This window comes from Anticarsia gemmatalis, chromosome 17 (genome assembly GCF_050436995.1).
Source record: "Anticarsia gemmatalis isolate Benzon Research Colony breed Stoneville strain chromosome 17, ilAntGemm2 primary, whole genome shotgun sequence".
In the NCBI taxonomy this organism is placed as follows: Eukaryota; Metazoa; Arthropoda; class Insecta; order Lepidoptera; family Erebidae; genus Anticarsia; species Anticarsia gemmatalis.
The window spans coordinates 10111855-10126458 of record NC_134761.1 but is presented as its reverse complement, the minus strand read 5'-3'; the positions used below and the strand labels follow the sequence as shown (position 1 = coordinate 10126458).

Genomic DNA, 14604 nt, shown 5'->3' with positions numbered 1-14604 from the left:
CTTTTAATTATTAGATAAAGTATATACAAGTATACCTATGCTAACGTTAACACATTCTTACCAAATATATTCACACGTAAGTGATAAAAAAGCAAAAAGGACACAGCCGAACTCTAGTGCATACACACCTTAAAACTCTTGTTGTGTAACGGACGAGACAGTCGCCATTGTTCCGGCTTTCCGGTTTTGACGCGATTTTTTTTAATTAAGTCATACTGCAAGTGTGTCAGTGCATTGTGTCTTCAGCCTAGTATTATCCAGCCTTTGTTTTCACGTTCATTGTTTACAAGATAACCCCCGCGGCTCCACTTGAATACAAAGTTTCATTTCATATTTCAGGAGTAGATTTTTTGAAAAGGCACTGTTAACGTTGGCGAATTTGTTTCGTAACTTAAGCAACAGGTTCATTTATTTACAAAAATATTTCTACTATACGAATAAGTTCAGTAATAAATGCCAAGCACATATTATTTAATTGCTTATGCACTTCTTATTTAAATATGGCATCTGGATTCACATAAAAAGATTACATATTATTTAAATTCTTCATGCATTAATTATTGATATATTCTTAGCGGGCAGTGAAGTAAAGATGCCTCAGTTGTTACTCTCGTTTTAATCCCGGGTCTTCAACTATCTTCACGTTTAATTTGGTGAAAATAGGTTCAGCTGTTACTTGTAAAACTCTAACAGATAGACCAACTTTCACATACTTCATATTAGTATGGATCTGTTTCAGGTTTTGAGACAGGAAGGTGTAAAAGCAGTCTCACAACTTCTAATGACCTATTGAGCTTTAATAAATACTTGTTTACTTTTTGTTTTGTCTGGAATCACTTTTTGTTTATAATTACGAGATATTATGTAATTTTAAAATTTCGTAATTCTTGCGTCATAATGGTAAATAAAAAACGTTATTAATTTGTCCTTTGTAAACAATGGAGCGTTTAATTTTTGAAAAGAAAAACGTTTGGTAGGTTACCTATATATTATGTTTTATTTATTACTGTCTTATAAATAACTGTAATTAAAGGATTACACTCGACCATGTAATATGTATTTACACTAGGTTTTTTAATATGACTTCTTAAATTTCAGGGTAAGTATATTTCATTTTCATGACTTTTATTTAAATATTCCTAGATAGCTGAAAACCCAAAATAAGACTAGCCCAATGGTATCTATTTATTTTCTACAAATCGTCTCCCAAAGCTTCTGAAATAAGGTATGTAGCTTAAAAATCATGGGAAGCCGCAATGGGGAGACCTAGAGAGACCGAGAGATAATTAATATAACTTCTTCTAGTAAATAGGGCAGATGAAATTTACTACTCGTACGTATATTATGCATAATCTTAAAAAACAGTTATAAAAGTGTACTTACAGTAAAACAAAGGCTCATTTTATTTGCGTATTACACTTGACACAGAAATTGTTGTGACACTTTCACTGTGAGGAAGTCGGTTCGTTTCCGGAGGATGCGAGTCATCGTCTAACGTTGTATGCGGACAGTGACCTCTAACAATGTTTTATGGGAACTGTATTTTTCTGTTGGTTGACAATTTGTTAGTAATAAGTCACGAATTGGACTGAAGTTAAGCTTTATGGGTGCTTTATGGCCCACACAAATGATACAATAGATAATATAAATATGTTATTGCAACTTATGAGAAAATGTCGATTAAATAAAAATATTTGAGGTAAGTACTCATGTTCTAAGCTGCCTTAATAAGACAATAATCTTGTTATATTGAAGGAAAAACGTTCATTCTAGGCAGTAAATAAAACATTTAGGTAGGTACCTAGTTATTTTTATTCAATGACACACATCTAACATTGTATGGAAAATAAATTTACCTACTAAATTTACCTAAGTGATGTAGCAATACGACATGTTATGGAAAAATCTCATTATCTATAACGTACAATTTGGATTACGTCATCCCACCTTAGAATTGACTTCTGAACTTAGTTTGTTGTAGGTAGGTAAGTGGTATACGATTGCATCGTCCTCAATATAAAACGGAATTGACCAATTAACATGCAAATAACACCTTCTAAAACCTTAAACAGCTGTCCTTTTAAGCTAACGCCTAAACAAGCCTGTCCTTCAGATTTTAGTTCATCTGACTATTTCGTTCATCTCCTGCATTAACTTGTTCGGCTTTAGACATGTGAACATCGTTACTACATAATTTGGAAATACTTACGCGTTTTTACAAGATGGCCGATCTAGATTAGATGGAAGCTAAAAAGGAGATAAGTGACTGTTTGGGAACAAGTATGATACGCAATCTGTGTTCTATTCATCATTTTGTGAGCCTAAATGAATGGTTTGGTTGTGAAATGTTCGCCGGCTGTTTTATGAGCTTGACATCCATTTTAGAGAGGCAGTCTTGTGATGGGTCATTTTGCAATGAGATTTAGATTTATCAAAACCCCTACTTGTGATGACGCTAACATGCCTACGTCAATCCCGCAATTAACACAAATCTTTAGTCAATTTAACTGAGACCACGCGGAATGGGTTGTCCCTCAAAACGACAAAGTTAGAATCAACAATTGTTATTCAAGTTACCTGCAAAAAACAACTGCTCTAGTAGATATAATACTAGGTACGACCTATTGAGCTAGATCAGTATCCCGGAAGAAAGATAGACAAGCTTTTTAAGTTTCTACGTAAAAAAAAACTATCTACTTTGATTTAAATTATTAGTGAACGGAAATCGAGGAAACTATCAATTTATAACACAGGAAATTCTTACGAATTCTTAATTTTTTACTAAAAACTAACACAAAAAGTAATATTTACGTTGCGTTCTCAACGTCAAATTACTTAAAAAGCTGGCATCGTATGGCTTGCATTTAATCGGTGTGCCAAATCGTTATGGTGATGTGTTGAATCGATTACCCCAAGTTATGTAGCCAGCTTCCTGCGACAATGTTAACATTTTTGACATAATACTGACAGATTATTATGTAAATGTCAATTTATTTATGTGGCTATGATAGGTAAGTACCTACCTACTTTACGTTGAGTTTAAAGCACATGTCGACTATTCGAAGTGCGTCCATAATATAATAAATTGAAACTGCTGGGGCTTTAGTTTTACTTTGTTGGTAAGCATAATTATTATGACAGATTGTTAATCGTATAGGTACCTATAAAGAAAATAATATAACGGCTTTTATATGAACACACTACTAGCATGCAAGGAAAATACCGTAAAATACATCAATAGATAGATATTTTCTCGGACGTGCCATTTTTCTATGCGTAGTTAGTAATTTATACTTTTGATAATAGGTGGCGCTACTAGTAGGCTCGTAAGTTTTGTTCAATTAGCCTATGTTGGATTCGATAGGCCTTTAAAAATAAATGTTGTTAATTTTAGTAGGTGTATGTTTGTAGGCGTTGAGTAGTAATTGTCCTTTGAAGCAGATGCAGTTGTAGGCTCAAAACAAATATTGCAAAGTACCTACTGACTAATTAGCGAGAGCTCGGTAAATAAATCAAGGCAAAATCACCATAATCGGCAAAGGCATCTAGTTAGGTCATCAATTCATTCATATACATTCACGATTACGAATTATATTATTACTTACGCGTATGCTGGGGCTGCAGTGGCGATGTAGCGCGACAAACTCGCAAGTCCGGCGCCGGCGCGTGTCGATCCTGTGACGACACTGACACTTCGTGCGGCGAATGCATTTCCTACCCACTTACGAGTCATTATCACTCAGGTGTTGTTATTAATTAATCAGTACTACACTTCGAGCACTTATTTTGGGAAAGCACTGCACAATGTTTGAATTTTGACGTACGAAAGATCGCCATCTCGACGGACCTACACAGTTCTATTCAGCGTTGCACTATATCGCACACCCTTAGTTAATAAAAAATCTCCCGTCGAATCCAAGGAACGTACTTATATGGTAGGTAATAGACACAAAACAGCGCGAAAACAATACAAACACTCGTTACCGAATAATAATATACCATCAATAACATTAGGGCGTCTTTATCGCAATAGGTTAACACTTAACCCTTCAAATGTCATTTATAAACTAAACGTAACTTTTACGTAACGTAGGTACCTTTAACTAACTTAATTACACTTAAAAGTTAAAACCATAAATAAGCGCCTGTTTGCGTAAGGTTAACTTATTTTTTTATTTAGCGCGCGCATGGTACCGGTAAGTTGTTAAGCTTTATTTTATTGTAGTAGCTTCGATTCATTCATTGATTTAAATTTCGAATATCATATGACTCGTGAATCCGGTGAACGAACTTTATGCTATAGTTGATTACGTACAGGCTCTGACAATTTGTTTATTAAGTTAATAGTCGATAATTCGGTATTAATATTAATCATACAAATTGTTGTATTTCACACTGAATGAGGACCTCTCGCCCTACCCATACGTTGAAGAAAACAAGCCATTGCAGCGGCACGTTATATGTCGCAAGGTCTAATTCCCAAGATTAAGGAAGCTACATAGTCTGAGCATTTTATAAGAACCTTTTAGGAGTACGAGTTTAATGATTTTTCATTAACCCAGTCAACTACCAAATTATCAATAAATTACAGGACTATTTAAGTAAAACCAAAAAATATCACAATAAAAAATTTATTATCTATATAACATAACATCGGACCATAACCGTAGAATGAAACGACTGTATATTACATTGTATATATATGTATATAGGCTATACATGGCTTTAGGCACGTTACATTAACTAAGAAATGTTACTAGCGAATCAAACTCTCAACATTTTGTACAATTTTATTGAAAAAATACACTTTTAGTACAAATAAAATGTATCTAGAACCTAGTTGTGTAGAAAACTTGAGCATGTAAATAAAATATTGGAAAACTTACGGAAGCGTTTTGGATATAAACTGCGTACATGCAATTATTAAGGCGTTGGCTTGCTACACACATAATTGGTTTGGCAGTAACCGGCCTAGACGGGCGATAAAACCAAAAATGCGTGGATGACCGTTCGGGAATAATGCCAGTCGGTTTTAATATTGCTGAACCGAAAGAGCCGACCCCTGTATGTGTAGCAAGTCTTAGAAATCGGATATTACATATTTTTATTTACATAATATGAATACAGTCGTTTTATCAAATATCAGAGTGATGTGCTAAAGATGTTAGTTGCAATAATGAAAAGTCTATACATCCCTATGTATCGATGGTAATAAATAATGTATATGGTGCCTAAATAGTTCACAACACATATTTGTAGTAGAAAAAATATACTCTTTATATATCGTCTTTAAACATAACTATATTACTGTAACGTGCCAAAGTACCTGGTGTCAAACGCGTAAATAAAAAAGCACAGAATAATAGCTAACAAATAATTTAAATAAACATTACCTTTTTATATTGGGTCTGGAGAAGTGAAATTGAAAGTGTCTTGCAAACTAGCGAATTTATTATTAAAAAAATATAGTATGACAGTTGACTATAGACACAACTTAAATAAAAAAGTATTCAAGACTTTATTCGATGTTCGTGTTAGCTTGCAAGCCACATTGGCCCATATAAAAAGGTGCATAGTGACGTAATAGTGTTAAAATGAAGGGTGTATATGACGCCAGGTACCGTATTAAGACGAAACTTGTGATGTTTACATGAAATCGTCGTAGTCATCGTCGTAATTCCCGTATGTGTCGTATTGATTGAGATGAGCCTGGAAACAATACAAAAATGGTTAAGATAATGCTAGAAATAAATAGTAGAAGCATACAATTTTAGGACCATTTTGGAGTACCATAGATAGATGTGGTATATATTCATAGTTTTATACACAAAACAAGGTCTAAATGTACCAAGGTCTGTATCTAAAATAAATACATGTCTTAGCAACCTAAATTTAGTAGGTGGCAACTATGTTAAACTACATTTCATATAAAAAAAAAAGTATTCGAGAGGCCTTTATACTATTACACATTACTGACACAAGTTAGCTCGTCTTAAATGACTATTATTTACTTCTAAGACTCGTACAAAGTTAGTTACAACCTTGGGGGGGTCATTATCAATACTCATTTATCACCAGTTACATTGTAATTTTGACATTACATTATCAAGCTTCCTGTATAACTGACCAAACATGCAATATAAGAATCCTTATCAGTCATGTATAAATAATTCAAAACATTAGCTTATCAAAGACCTCAAAGTTCATTGGTATTAAACAATTACTTGTGAGTAATCACTATCTTTATCACATATATGATAAAAGAAAGAGATAAAACATTGATGTAACGTTATGGCGATAAGGTTTTGTTGTCACTTGGGTAATGTTAGATCATTTCTGAGAATGATTGTGAAAAAGTCATGTAATTCACCCAACACATTATCTATAAATAATTCGACAATTTATTTACAGATAAAAGCAGCAAAGAATACTGATACATGATTTGTAAGGACCCTAATTCGTAGTATTCTATTTACAGCATATGGGAATAACCGATATGGCCCAGGGATTAGTACTAAGATCTAAATAGCAGACAGTCACTAAAGAACCAAATATTAGTAATATTCTATATGGATCTTTAGAATAACATTGGATATGAGTTATTATTAACATAGTTTGTTAAGAGAAAAGAAGAAAGCCACATCACAAGACAAGAAATAAGTATGAACAAAAATAGACATGTGAGAAGGGATACCACGAAAGAAGACATAAAAGGAGTTAAGGATAGACACGGTGGCTAATAGAGTGTGGAAGGAGAAAACATATTATTCCAACATCACCACTTATACCACCAGTTGTATTTTGGACTAAGTAAATAGGCTTAATGTGGGATAAGGTAAAGCAATGATGAGGCTTATTTCTAAACTGAAAAGAATAAGGGTTTGTTACTTACATTATCTCCTTCAACTTTTAATTTGGCCTTCCCCTTGCCCTTGGTTGGCTTCTTAGACTTGTCACTCTTCTCAGATTTCTGCTTCTCAATGTATAAGTTGTCTACTGTCATTTTTATCCTCTTTATATCTCCTGAGTGCACTGGAAATTACAAAAAGTTTTTGGTATAGTAACAGGTAGTAAAATTCAAGTTTTTTTTCTTGTTGTGAAACTGGTCAATGACCTCACACAGGTGTGTTACCAATATGTGCGTTGCTAATTTAATAGATACTGTTCATGTTTGATATGACTAATCTTCACTGTTTATAGCATGTGATTTTCAACAATTTGTTATACATAACATTTATGTCAGATACAATATGTTATCGGGTTTTTATCCAATCATTCCGAATGAAAAGCACGTGGCATAAAACCACGCAAAATAGCACTGCCAAGATTTTATTATATTTTAAAAAGACAACTCTGGCACTTAGACTTTCTTTTGTGGCGCTGGGACTTTTACAAACATACAAATAATGGACACAAAGTACAACCAGGCTTGAAACCACTATTAGTGGGTGGATAAAGTATTTGCTCCGAGTGGGAATTGAAAACACAATCGCCAAACACGCTGTTAATATCGTGCCCACTACTACCTACTGGCGTTACCAAAGTCTACATCTATGGTATTTTTTTACGTCTTTATTATTTTTTTCTTTTTTAAAAGACAACTCCCGCACTAAGATTTGCTCTTGTGTCGCGAATTTTACCAACATACAGTCGTCGATTCCATGCACAAGTTTTAAATTGTCATAACAAAACTCACTTTGAACAATAATATTCCTGACGAGATCATCAACGAAGCCAGGGAACTCCTCCTTGGCCTTGTACAGACTAATCTTCTTGGTGAGCAAGTCGGCGAACTCTGTGAATTCAGCCTTTGTGTTCGGGTTGAAGGCGTCCAACTTGCCAACTGCTGTCTCTGTTACACCTGCAGGAAAGATTATAAACATTAATTAAGATGTATTAGGGATCACTGTCTTTGTAGTCTGTGTGGCAGAGCATATGTTTTTTTTACAGGTATGATTTCTAGGGTGGGAAAAGTTACTTACTTACTTACTACCTAGTAAGTAATTGAGTAAGTAGACTCCATAGGAGCCCAGACTGTGGGTGAGTTTACAATGTACCCGCCCCCTATTGTATGGGACTAACATTGATAGCTGCCTACACCCTCAGGTATAACACATTTGGATCCACAAAACACTTAATGCAGTATTTATTGATGTGGCGACAACTTAATCAACTAATCTACAAGTTATGTGAATAAAACTATATGTAAATGCTAATGAATTCTAGGTTGTTATTAGATATTAATAATTAGTCAATACCATTTAAGAGAAATGTAGTAATTTCTATGCCTATGTAATATACAAAATTGAAAAGAGCCAAAACAAAAAATATTATCAAACAACTGACTAGTAACAAGATTTACGTCAGTTTTGGCACACTTTGCATTTTTTGTTGGCACTTTATATTTGCATTATTTTATTTGACCAGTTGAAAATAAATTATACATAATATACGAAACCTGTTTACTATTATTCTGGCTTCATGTACGATTACGAATTCATATTATTAGGTATAGTTTTTGTAAACTTGTGAATGTTCAATGCCCAGTCATACAACCAACATACATTAGCTCAGAGTATCCTCAATATTCTGTATACTAAAATTGATCAAAGTAATGGTTACCGATTTGTCCACAAGTATTGTATGTAGTATGGTATCGCATAATTTATTTGCTACATTTGTTCCTGTCATTAATATAGTTATTAATATTCTCAATTAAAAAACAGTGAGTGAACAATCAATTATCATGTTATCAGATGTGATGTGGTTAATTGTGGCTGCTAATACTAACCAAAGGTCTCCATAGCGAGCCTTAGGTCGGACTCTTCTTGTAATTTCTGCTGGCGAAGTTTCTCAGCCAGCTTTTGTTCAGGCGTCAACTCCTCAGGCTCAACTGATTTCTCAACGGATAGGCGCTCTGCCTTCTCACGTTCTTGACGCTGAAACAGACATTAATCAGTAATTAGTCTAGGAATGATAATTTGTTGTATAATTTAGTAATAGAGGGTTAACTATGAAGCATATTTAAATCCTTTACATAACATTATAAGTAACCATTTCATGGTGGCTTTTTGATGGCTACACACATCTCCTAGAAACATCTATCAGTGCATCTAATAATCGTTTTCTTTGGTGACAGTAAGAGACAAATGATTTATGTTTAAGAATGTAACAAATTAAGTTTGTCTTAATTTCTTTAGGTTTAACTAAAGAATAGCATGCTTAATGGCTACATAACATTTAACACCAACTTATTCTGCATGACATGTAAGTGAAAGTTTGTGATTACATCACAAAACTTTGACATAACAAAAATTCTTAACACATCATTAGCAATTCAAATAATCTATTACCAATTTTATCTACAAACAAAATCCAGTTTAACTTATTTCTATTTACTTTTCAATCTATTAGAGAGTGCAAAGTGCAGTATCATTGTATTAATCATTATCTACATCAAATGTTTATGTTAAGATAAACATAATGTGCAAAGCATTTGACTGATAAATATCTGCTGATTGTAAAACACTTCATCTATTATCCATCCTCATGTTATAAAACCAAGTTTGTATCCGACTCTCCATTTGTAACAATATCACAGCATTACTGCTGAAATGGTCACGGAAATTTATCAGTGTGAATAATAATTACAAACCACAAAAAGAAAAATGTAACCCAAGTAAATGCTAGTAGTCGCAAACATGAATAGTTATAAAATCTATTTTGAATGAGTTCCTGTCCATGATATTTTATTGATTTGTCATTTACAGTACTAATACCATAATCATAAATAAAAAATTGGGCACTGTCACCTACAGCACTAAAATCTATAAAAATAGAGTTTTTTAGAGGACTTTACAATGAAGTATAGTTTAAAGTGAAACAACTATTTGTAGATCATCCAGTTAGATGCAGTTCCATATGGGACCGTAGTCATATGGCATCATTTGATTGTCCAAGCCACATTTTTATCATCATTACTACATACTCCTCATTCATAAACATCAAAAAATGTTATCAATGCTGTATTACTATCAACAGATTTTTGGAACTGGTCCAGCAATTTAATAGATAAGTATATTAAGTATTTAAATACAAACAAAACATTTGTATGAATGGTACGAGTTCCCAAGATAATTGAATTACTCATTACTGTGCATTGCCTGCAATACATGTGGCATTTCATAGAAAAGGGGGAAGCCCAGCTATTATATTATTCATATTAAAGTAGAGTAAAATAAATATTAGGAACCTAATTAAGAGGAAGCAATTTGAAATATACTTTAAGTTTAAAAATACTGCACAAATGAAGAACTAGTCACCAACCAGCCAGTTGCCAACAACTTTTAAGAAAAAAATTACTGACAAATATGAAAATGGGTTTGAGGAATGTTATCCCAACTACTTGTCTAAAAAGTTATTTATGAAAAAGGAGAATAATCTAGTGTTTAAGACAGAACATTGAAAAGCAGGTCAGGTAGATACTTTCTATTAAACATTTGATCTAATTTCAAATGTCAAGTAACTTTCACTAAACAGCATGTACTGCATATGGTCAAAAATTTAAAATATCTTAGGGTTTTAAATCAGCTGTTGAGATTAAATCAACCAGACACTTCTTAGAATATTGATTGTCACTTGCTAACTCCTGGGAAAAACCTCTTTTTAAGTTACTTTTTTTAATTTTAGGCATTAACACTGCCTTATCCATTTATAGTACCTAACACAGGTGACCAGTAACTATTTCATATGTCCTTGCATCTAAGTTAATGCCCACATATGTTTCACGATAAGTCAAAACTCACCTCTCTTTCGGCTATTTTGTCCTGAATTCGCTTTTTGGGCTTCGGTGGGGCCGCTGGGACTTCCGTTTTCTCTTCATCTTTCTTTTCTTCTTCTTCGTCTTCCCAACTTTCCTGCAATATCACTGACGTCAACACGTATGCACAAAGATTGAGGTTAAGTTCTAAATTCGCACTAAAATTCACTCGACACAAACGTAATAACCTTTATAGATATAAATAAACATTTTGGCAACTCATACGTTACCTTCACGGTCTCTTCCTCATCCTCGCCTTCCCACTTATTTGAAGTAGTCAACGTGGTCGGCAGTTTAGGCTCAAAATTATCCGCGTCTGGAAATTACCACACAATGACATCACTTTATAAGTTAGCTAAAAAAAACGATTTATTACGCACAATTAGGAATACTTACCCCACGACACATCCATGATTGCGGACCCCAAATAGCACCAATCTAATTTTGTTACTCGTTTCACGTGAAGACAAAATCAGACAGCGAAGTAACTTGCCGCAATAAAGGTTTTTTATCACAAGATGTCTCCAGGGTCGACAGTGAATAAAACAACAATATTACTCTCAGGCGAATATTGTCAAACGACCGAGGATTTTCTGCAATGACCGCGACCGGATTGAGAAACGATGAACAAATGACATAATTTTGGCGAATTCTCAACAAAAATATGATCAAATTTTGATAAGCAAAAATATGACTCCATTGCAGACGATAATTTCCGAATCACTAAAAATTTTCAATATGGCGGACTAACAGTGTTACCAAATATAAAATGATTGTTTGACAAATAAAAGGTTTTATTATAATAAATATCTTATTCATGCGCGGTAAACCTAGGAACCCCTCACACAATAATCATGAAAGACAATATTGAGTCCCAACTGCAGGTATAACAAAGTAGTAGTCGTCTAAAAACATTTCAAACATCTTGTTTACCAAAATGTTGATTGGAGATATTATTACAACTCATGGAATATTAGTTCGATGTTACAATATTTCAAGTTCCATTGTACAAAAATTACGCGACAAACATTCAAAACCTATTTTTATGAAATAAATTTCAAAAATTTCTTTTTTCTACTGCAACATTATCCGTGTCAAACTGTCAAATTACACGAAACTTTTGTTGTCGATTCAATGTTGGATGACACCCTCATTTTATTGTGATTTGTGCGCCAAATTTTAAACTAAATATGTCTCACTCGTCAATTTTTCCGCAATAATAAATTACAATGAAACATTTCAGGCGTCTAAAGAGACGCTGTCAACAAAGTGACCGATGGCACCATTTACGTGTTTTAACCTGGAAATATTACACGGAACGGAAAAATGTTTTGTGCTATAATATTTTAGAATTATTTGAAGGGTGCTTAGTGTTCCTGGTTTTATTTCTAGCGCGGCAGTCGTTGTTGTATCCAGAACATCAACCGTATAGAAGTCAGGTAAGGCTGAACTCACAAAATTGCGGTAAGACGCAGGTCGTAAAAATAAGAAACTATAATTATTTTGCGCCTGTACAATTAAAAACTTCACATGAACTTTTGAATCCATTCTTCTTATCTACCTAGATCGAAATTGTGTCGCGAAAGTTTGTGTTGCAATGTTCTGCAATGCGAATACCTACCTACTTACCTACCTACCTAGAAATGGTATCGCAACGCTGTTTAGTATTTTGACTTTTTATAGGCACGCAAGTAAAATACTTATTAAATACAGCACCTACTGTTTCTAGTGATGGTACTTGACGTGTAGGTGCAATAAAATATCTACGTAGGTAAGTACTAAGAAAATAAAGTTACTACATAATCAATTCCTTCTTTGTAGATATTAAAAAGTGATCATATCGTAAATAAAATATTCTATACGCCTCACAATGCATTTACCAACGAATTGATGGAAAATGTTGTCAAAGAGATTCTTATCAACCCTGAACCCCGTAAGTATTTCGACGGCTACAGAAGGTAAATTTTATATTTCTATTTGAATATTTTGTGAATCGATGATGAAATGTGAAGTTTGCATAGGTACCTACGGAAATGGTTTCATTTAAAGTTATGATCTGAAAATCGTTGACAAAAAATTAAACTCTTCTACAATTTAATTGAGTAGGTTGTATTGAGTACCTACTACCTACCTAACATTTATAAAATTTGAGTGGATAAAAAATATATATACCTACCTACCTACCTATTAATGGTATTTTATTTTAGTTTCAGACTTTGAAATAAATAAATGGGAGATCGTATATGAAGATTTTGACGACATAGTGATGTTTAATTCTACTAGTTGTAATATTATCTTTGTTAATTTTACGGTAACCCACATTAATATTATATTAAAATTTACATACTTAACATAACAGTTACTGTCTTTAATGATTTCGCGGTTAAACTGCTGAACACATATAAGTATTAAGATAAACTGGCTATAGTATTTCTTATATTGTGTGTACATAGGTAGCAAATAAGGAATAAAAGTACCTATTTCTATTTTTATCGTACCATTGCTGGGCACATACCTACATACTCCACAAAATATGAACAATTCTAATGAAGAATAGTAAAGGTTCCATATTTTTTTTATTTTTTTTTCCAGACTACAGCATCAGTTAAAGGTAAATTAGTTTACAAAATAAAAATGTTAAGTCATGACACTATGATTGAACGTCGAAGGAACAACAACGGAATATTACATAAACTTTTAGATACAGGTACTATTTTGTTTCTTTGCTTATACATAGGTATGTAAATAATAAATATGTGAGAAATGTGATATTCGGCATAATAGAGTAGTCGTAGTAGTAGACTACCGGTCAAATCAGCTCAATATGAAGTGCCAAAACGCATTGTAGACTAAAGTGTAAAAATGCTACATAGTGACGTCACTATGTCGTATTATAATTTTTTATTATTTTTATGACTAATATCATTTTTCTAGTAAGTATGTAGAAAAGAATAACATATTTGGGATGAGCCTTATATGAGTTCTGAGTGATTCTTGAGTGCCGAAAGTTATCAATATTTAGATTATATCTAATGTCTATGTTGTTCCTTTTATCTTTCAGAAGAGATAGCTAGCCCTTTACTTGGAACCTTGCAGTGGGCTATAGACAAATCGTATATACAGCAGTTTGGACATCACCCTGTTTCACATGTAATTACTTTGTTTGATATTTACGCCTTCACTTCTCTTCCCTCTCTATGGTCTCGAGATAGAAATCTTTCAAGTCGAGTCTCAAAGTTGGGTAGATAATTCATTTCACGAAAAACGAATTCAAAACTGTGTGTCAGTCTTTTATGGTTTTACTGCCAAATGGCTGAACCAATTACAAAATGAAATTAGGTAATTGTCTACGGAATGTACCTATCGTCAAATGTGTTACTAAGCAAAAATCAAGAACGGCCTAATCAATTCGACTGATTGTTCTTGTAAAATTGTCGTGAAGAAACGGGATAGGTTTATAAACAGAGAAAAAGAACCAGAGATATTTATAAAAAGTCGTGAGTGGAGATACGCGGGTCAAGTAGTTTTGTACCTATATTCTTTCCGATTTCAGAGTCTACGCTTAGGAAAGAAAAGCATTTACATATCTAAAGAACTAGAGAACTTACAGAAGTACATAATATTAGGAACAATTATCTGTCCATTGCCTTTCTTCATGTATAAATCTTCCAAGCTCATGCTTGCTAAGAGATGTGGGCTGTCGGTAAGTAGTAGTTTTATAACGTACATACATACATAGATACATACATAATATACAGGAGTGTAATACACACATTTTTTTCTCT

At 33.3% G+C, this 14604-nt stretch overlaps 3 protein-coding genes across 3 annotated transcripts in view; 1 reads left to right on the top strand and 2 right to left on the bottom strand.

Annotated features, from left to right (window-relative positions):
* Positions 1-3953, bottom strand: part of LOC142979742 (uncharacterized) — a 77709-nt gene extending 73756 nt beyond the window's left edge. The window contains exon 1 of the mRNA XM_076124861.1: positions 3606-3953. The gene's annotated coding sequence lies outside the window, so the exon portion shown is untranslated. The remainder of the gene's footprint in view (positions 1-3605) is intronic.
* Positions 3954-4615: 662 nt separating this feature from the next.
* Positions 4616-11550, bottom strand: eIF3j (eukaryotic translation initiation factor 3 subunit j). The gene is made up of 7 exons (XM_076125004.1): positions 11216-11550; positions 11050-11135; positions 10806-10916; positions 8792-8939; positions 7697-7861; positions 6893-7032; positions 4616-5709 (listed from the first exon to the last, which is right to left on the bottom strand). Exons 1-7 carry the CDS (start codon positions 11229-11231, stop codon positions 5647-5649), a joined length of 729 nt encoding a protein of 242 aa, XP_075981119.1. The 5' UTR covers positions 11232-11550; the 3' UTR covers positions 4616-5646.
* A 661-nt stretch (positions 11551-12211) lies between these two features.
* Positions 12212-14604, top strand: part of LOC142979880 (phospholipid-transporting ATPase ABCA3-like) — a 31107-nt gene continuing 28714 nt past the window's right edge. Inside the window, exons 1-5 of the mRNA XM_076125098.1 lie at positions 12212-12258; positions 12641-12752; positions 13412-13526; positions 13881-13969; positions 14373-14522. Coding sequence (XP_075981213.1) covers positions 12717-12752; positions 13412-13526; positions 13881-13969; positions 14373-14522 — 390 coding nt within the window. The 5' untranslated portion in view covers positions 12212-12258; positions 12641-12716. The remainder of the gene's footprint in view (positions 12259-12640; positions 12753-13411; positions 13527-13880; positions 13970-14372; positions 14523-14604) is intronic.

Bases quoted from the DNA above. Each gene is read 5' to 3' on its own strand.
- eIF3j (XM_076125004.1), bottom strand. The intron at 10,917-11,049 runs GTAACGTATGAG...GTGATATTGCAG, and splicing joins ATGAGGAAGAGACCGTGAAG to GAAAGTTGGGAAGACGAAGA. The intron at 5,710-6,892 runs GTAAGTAACAAA...TATTGTTTCCAG, and splicing joins TAAAAGTTGAAGGAGATAAT to GCTCATCTCAATCAATACGA.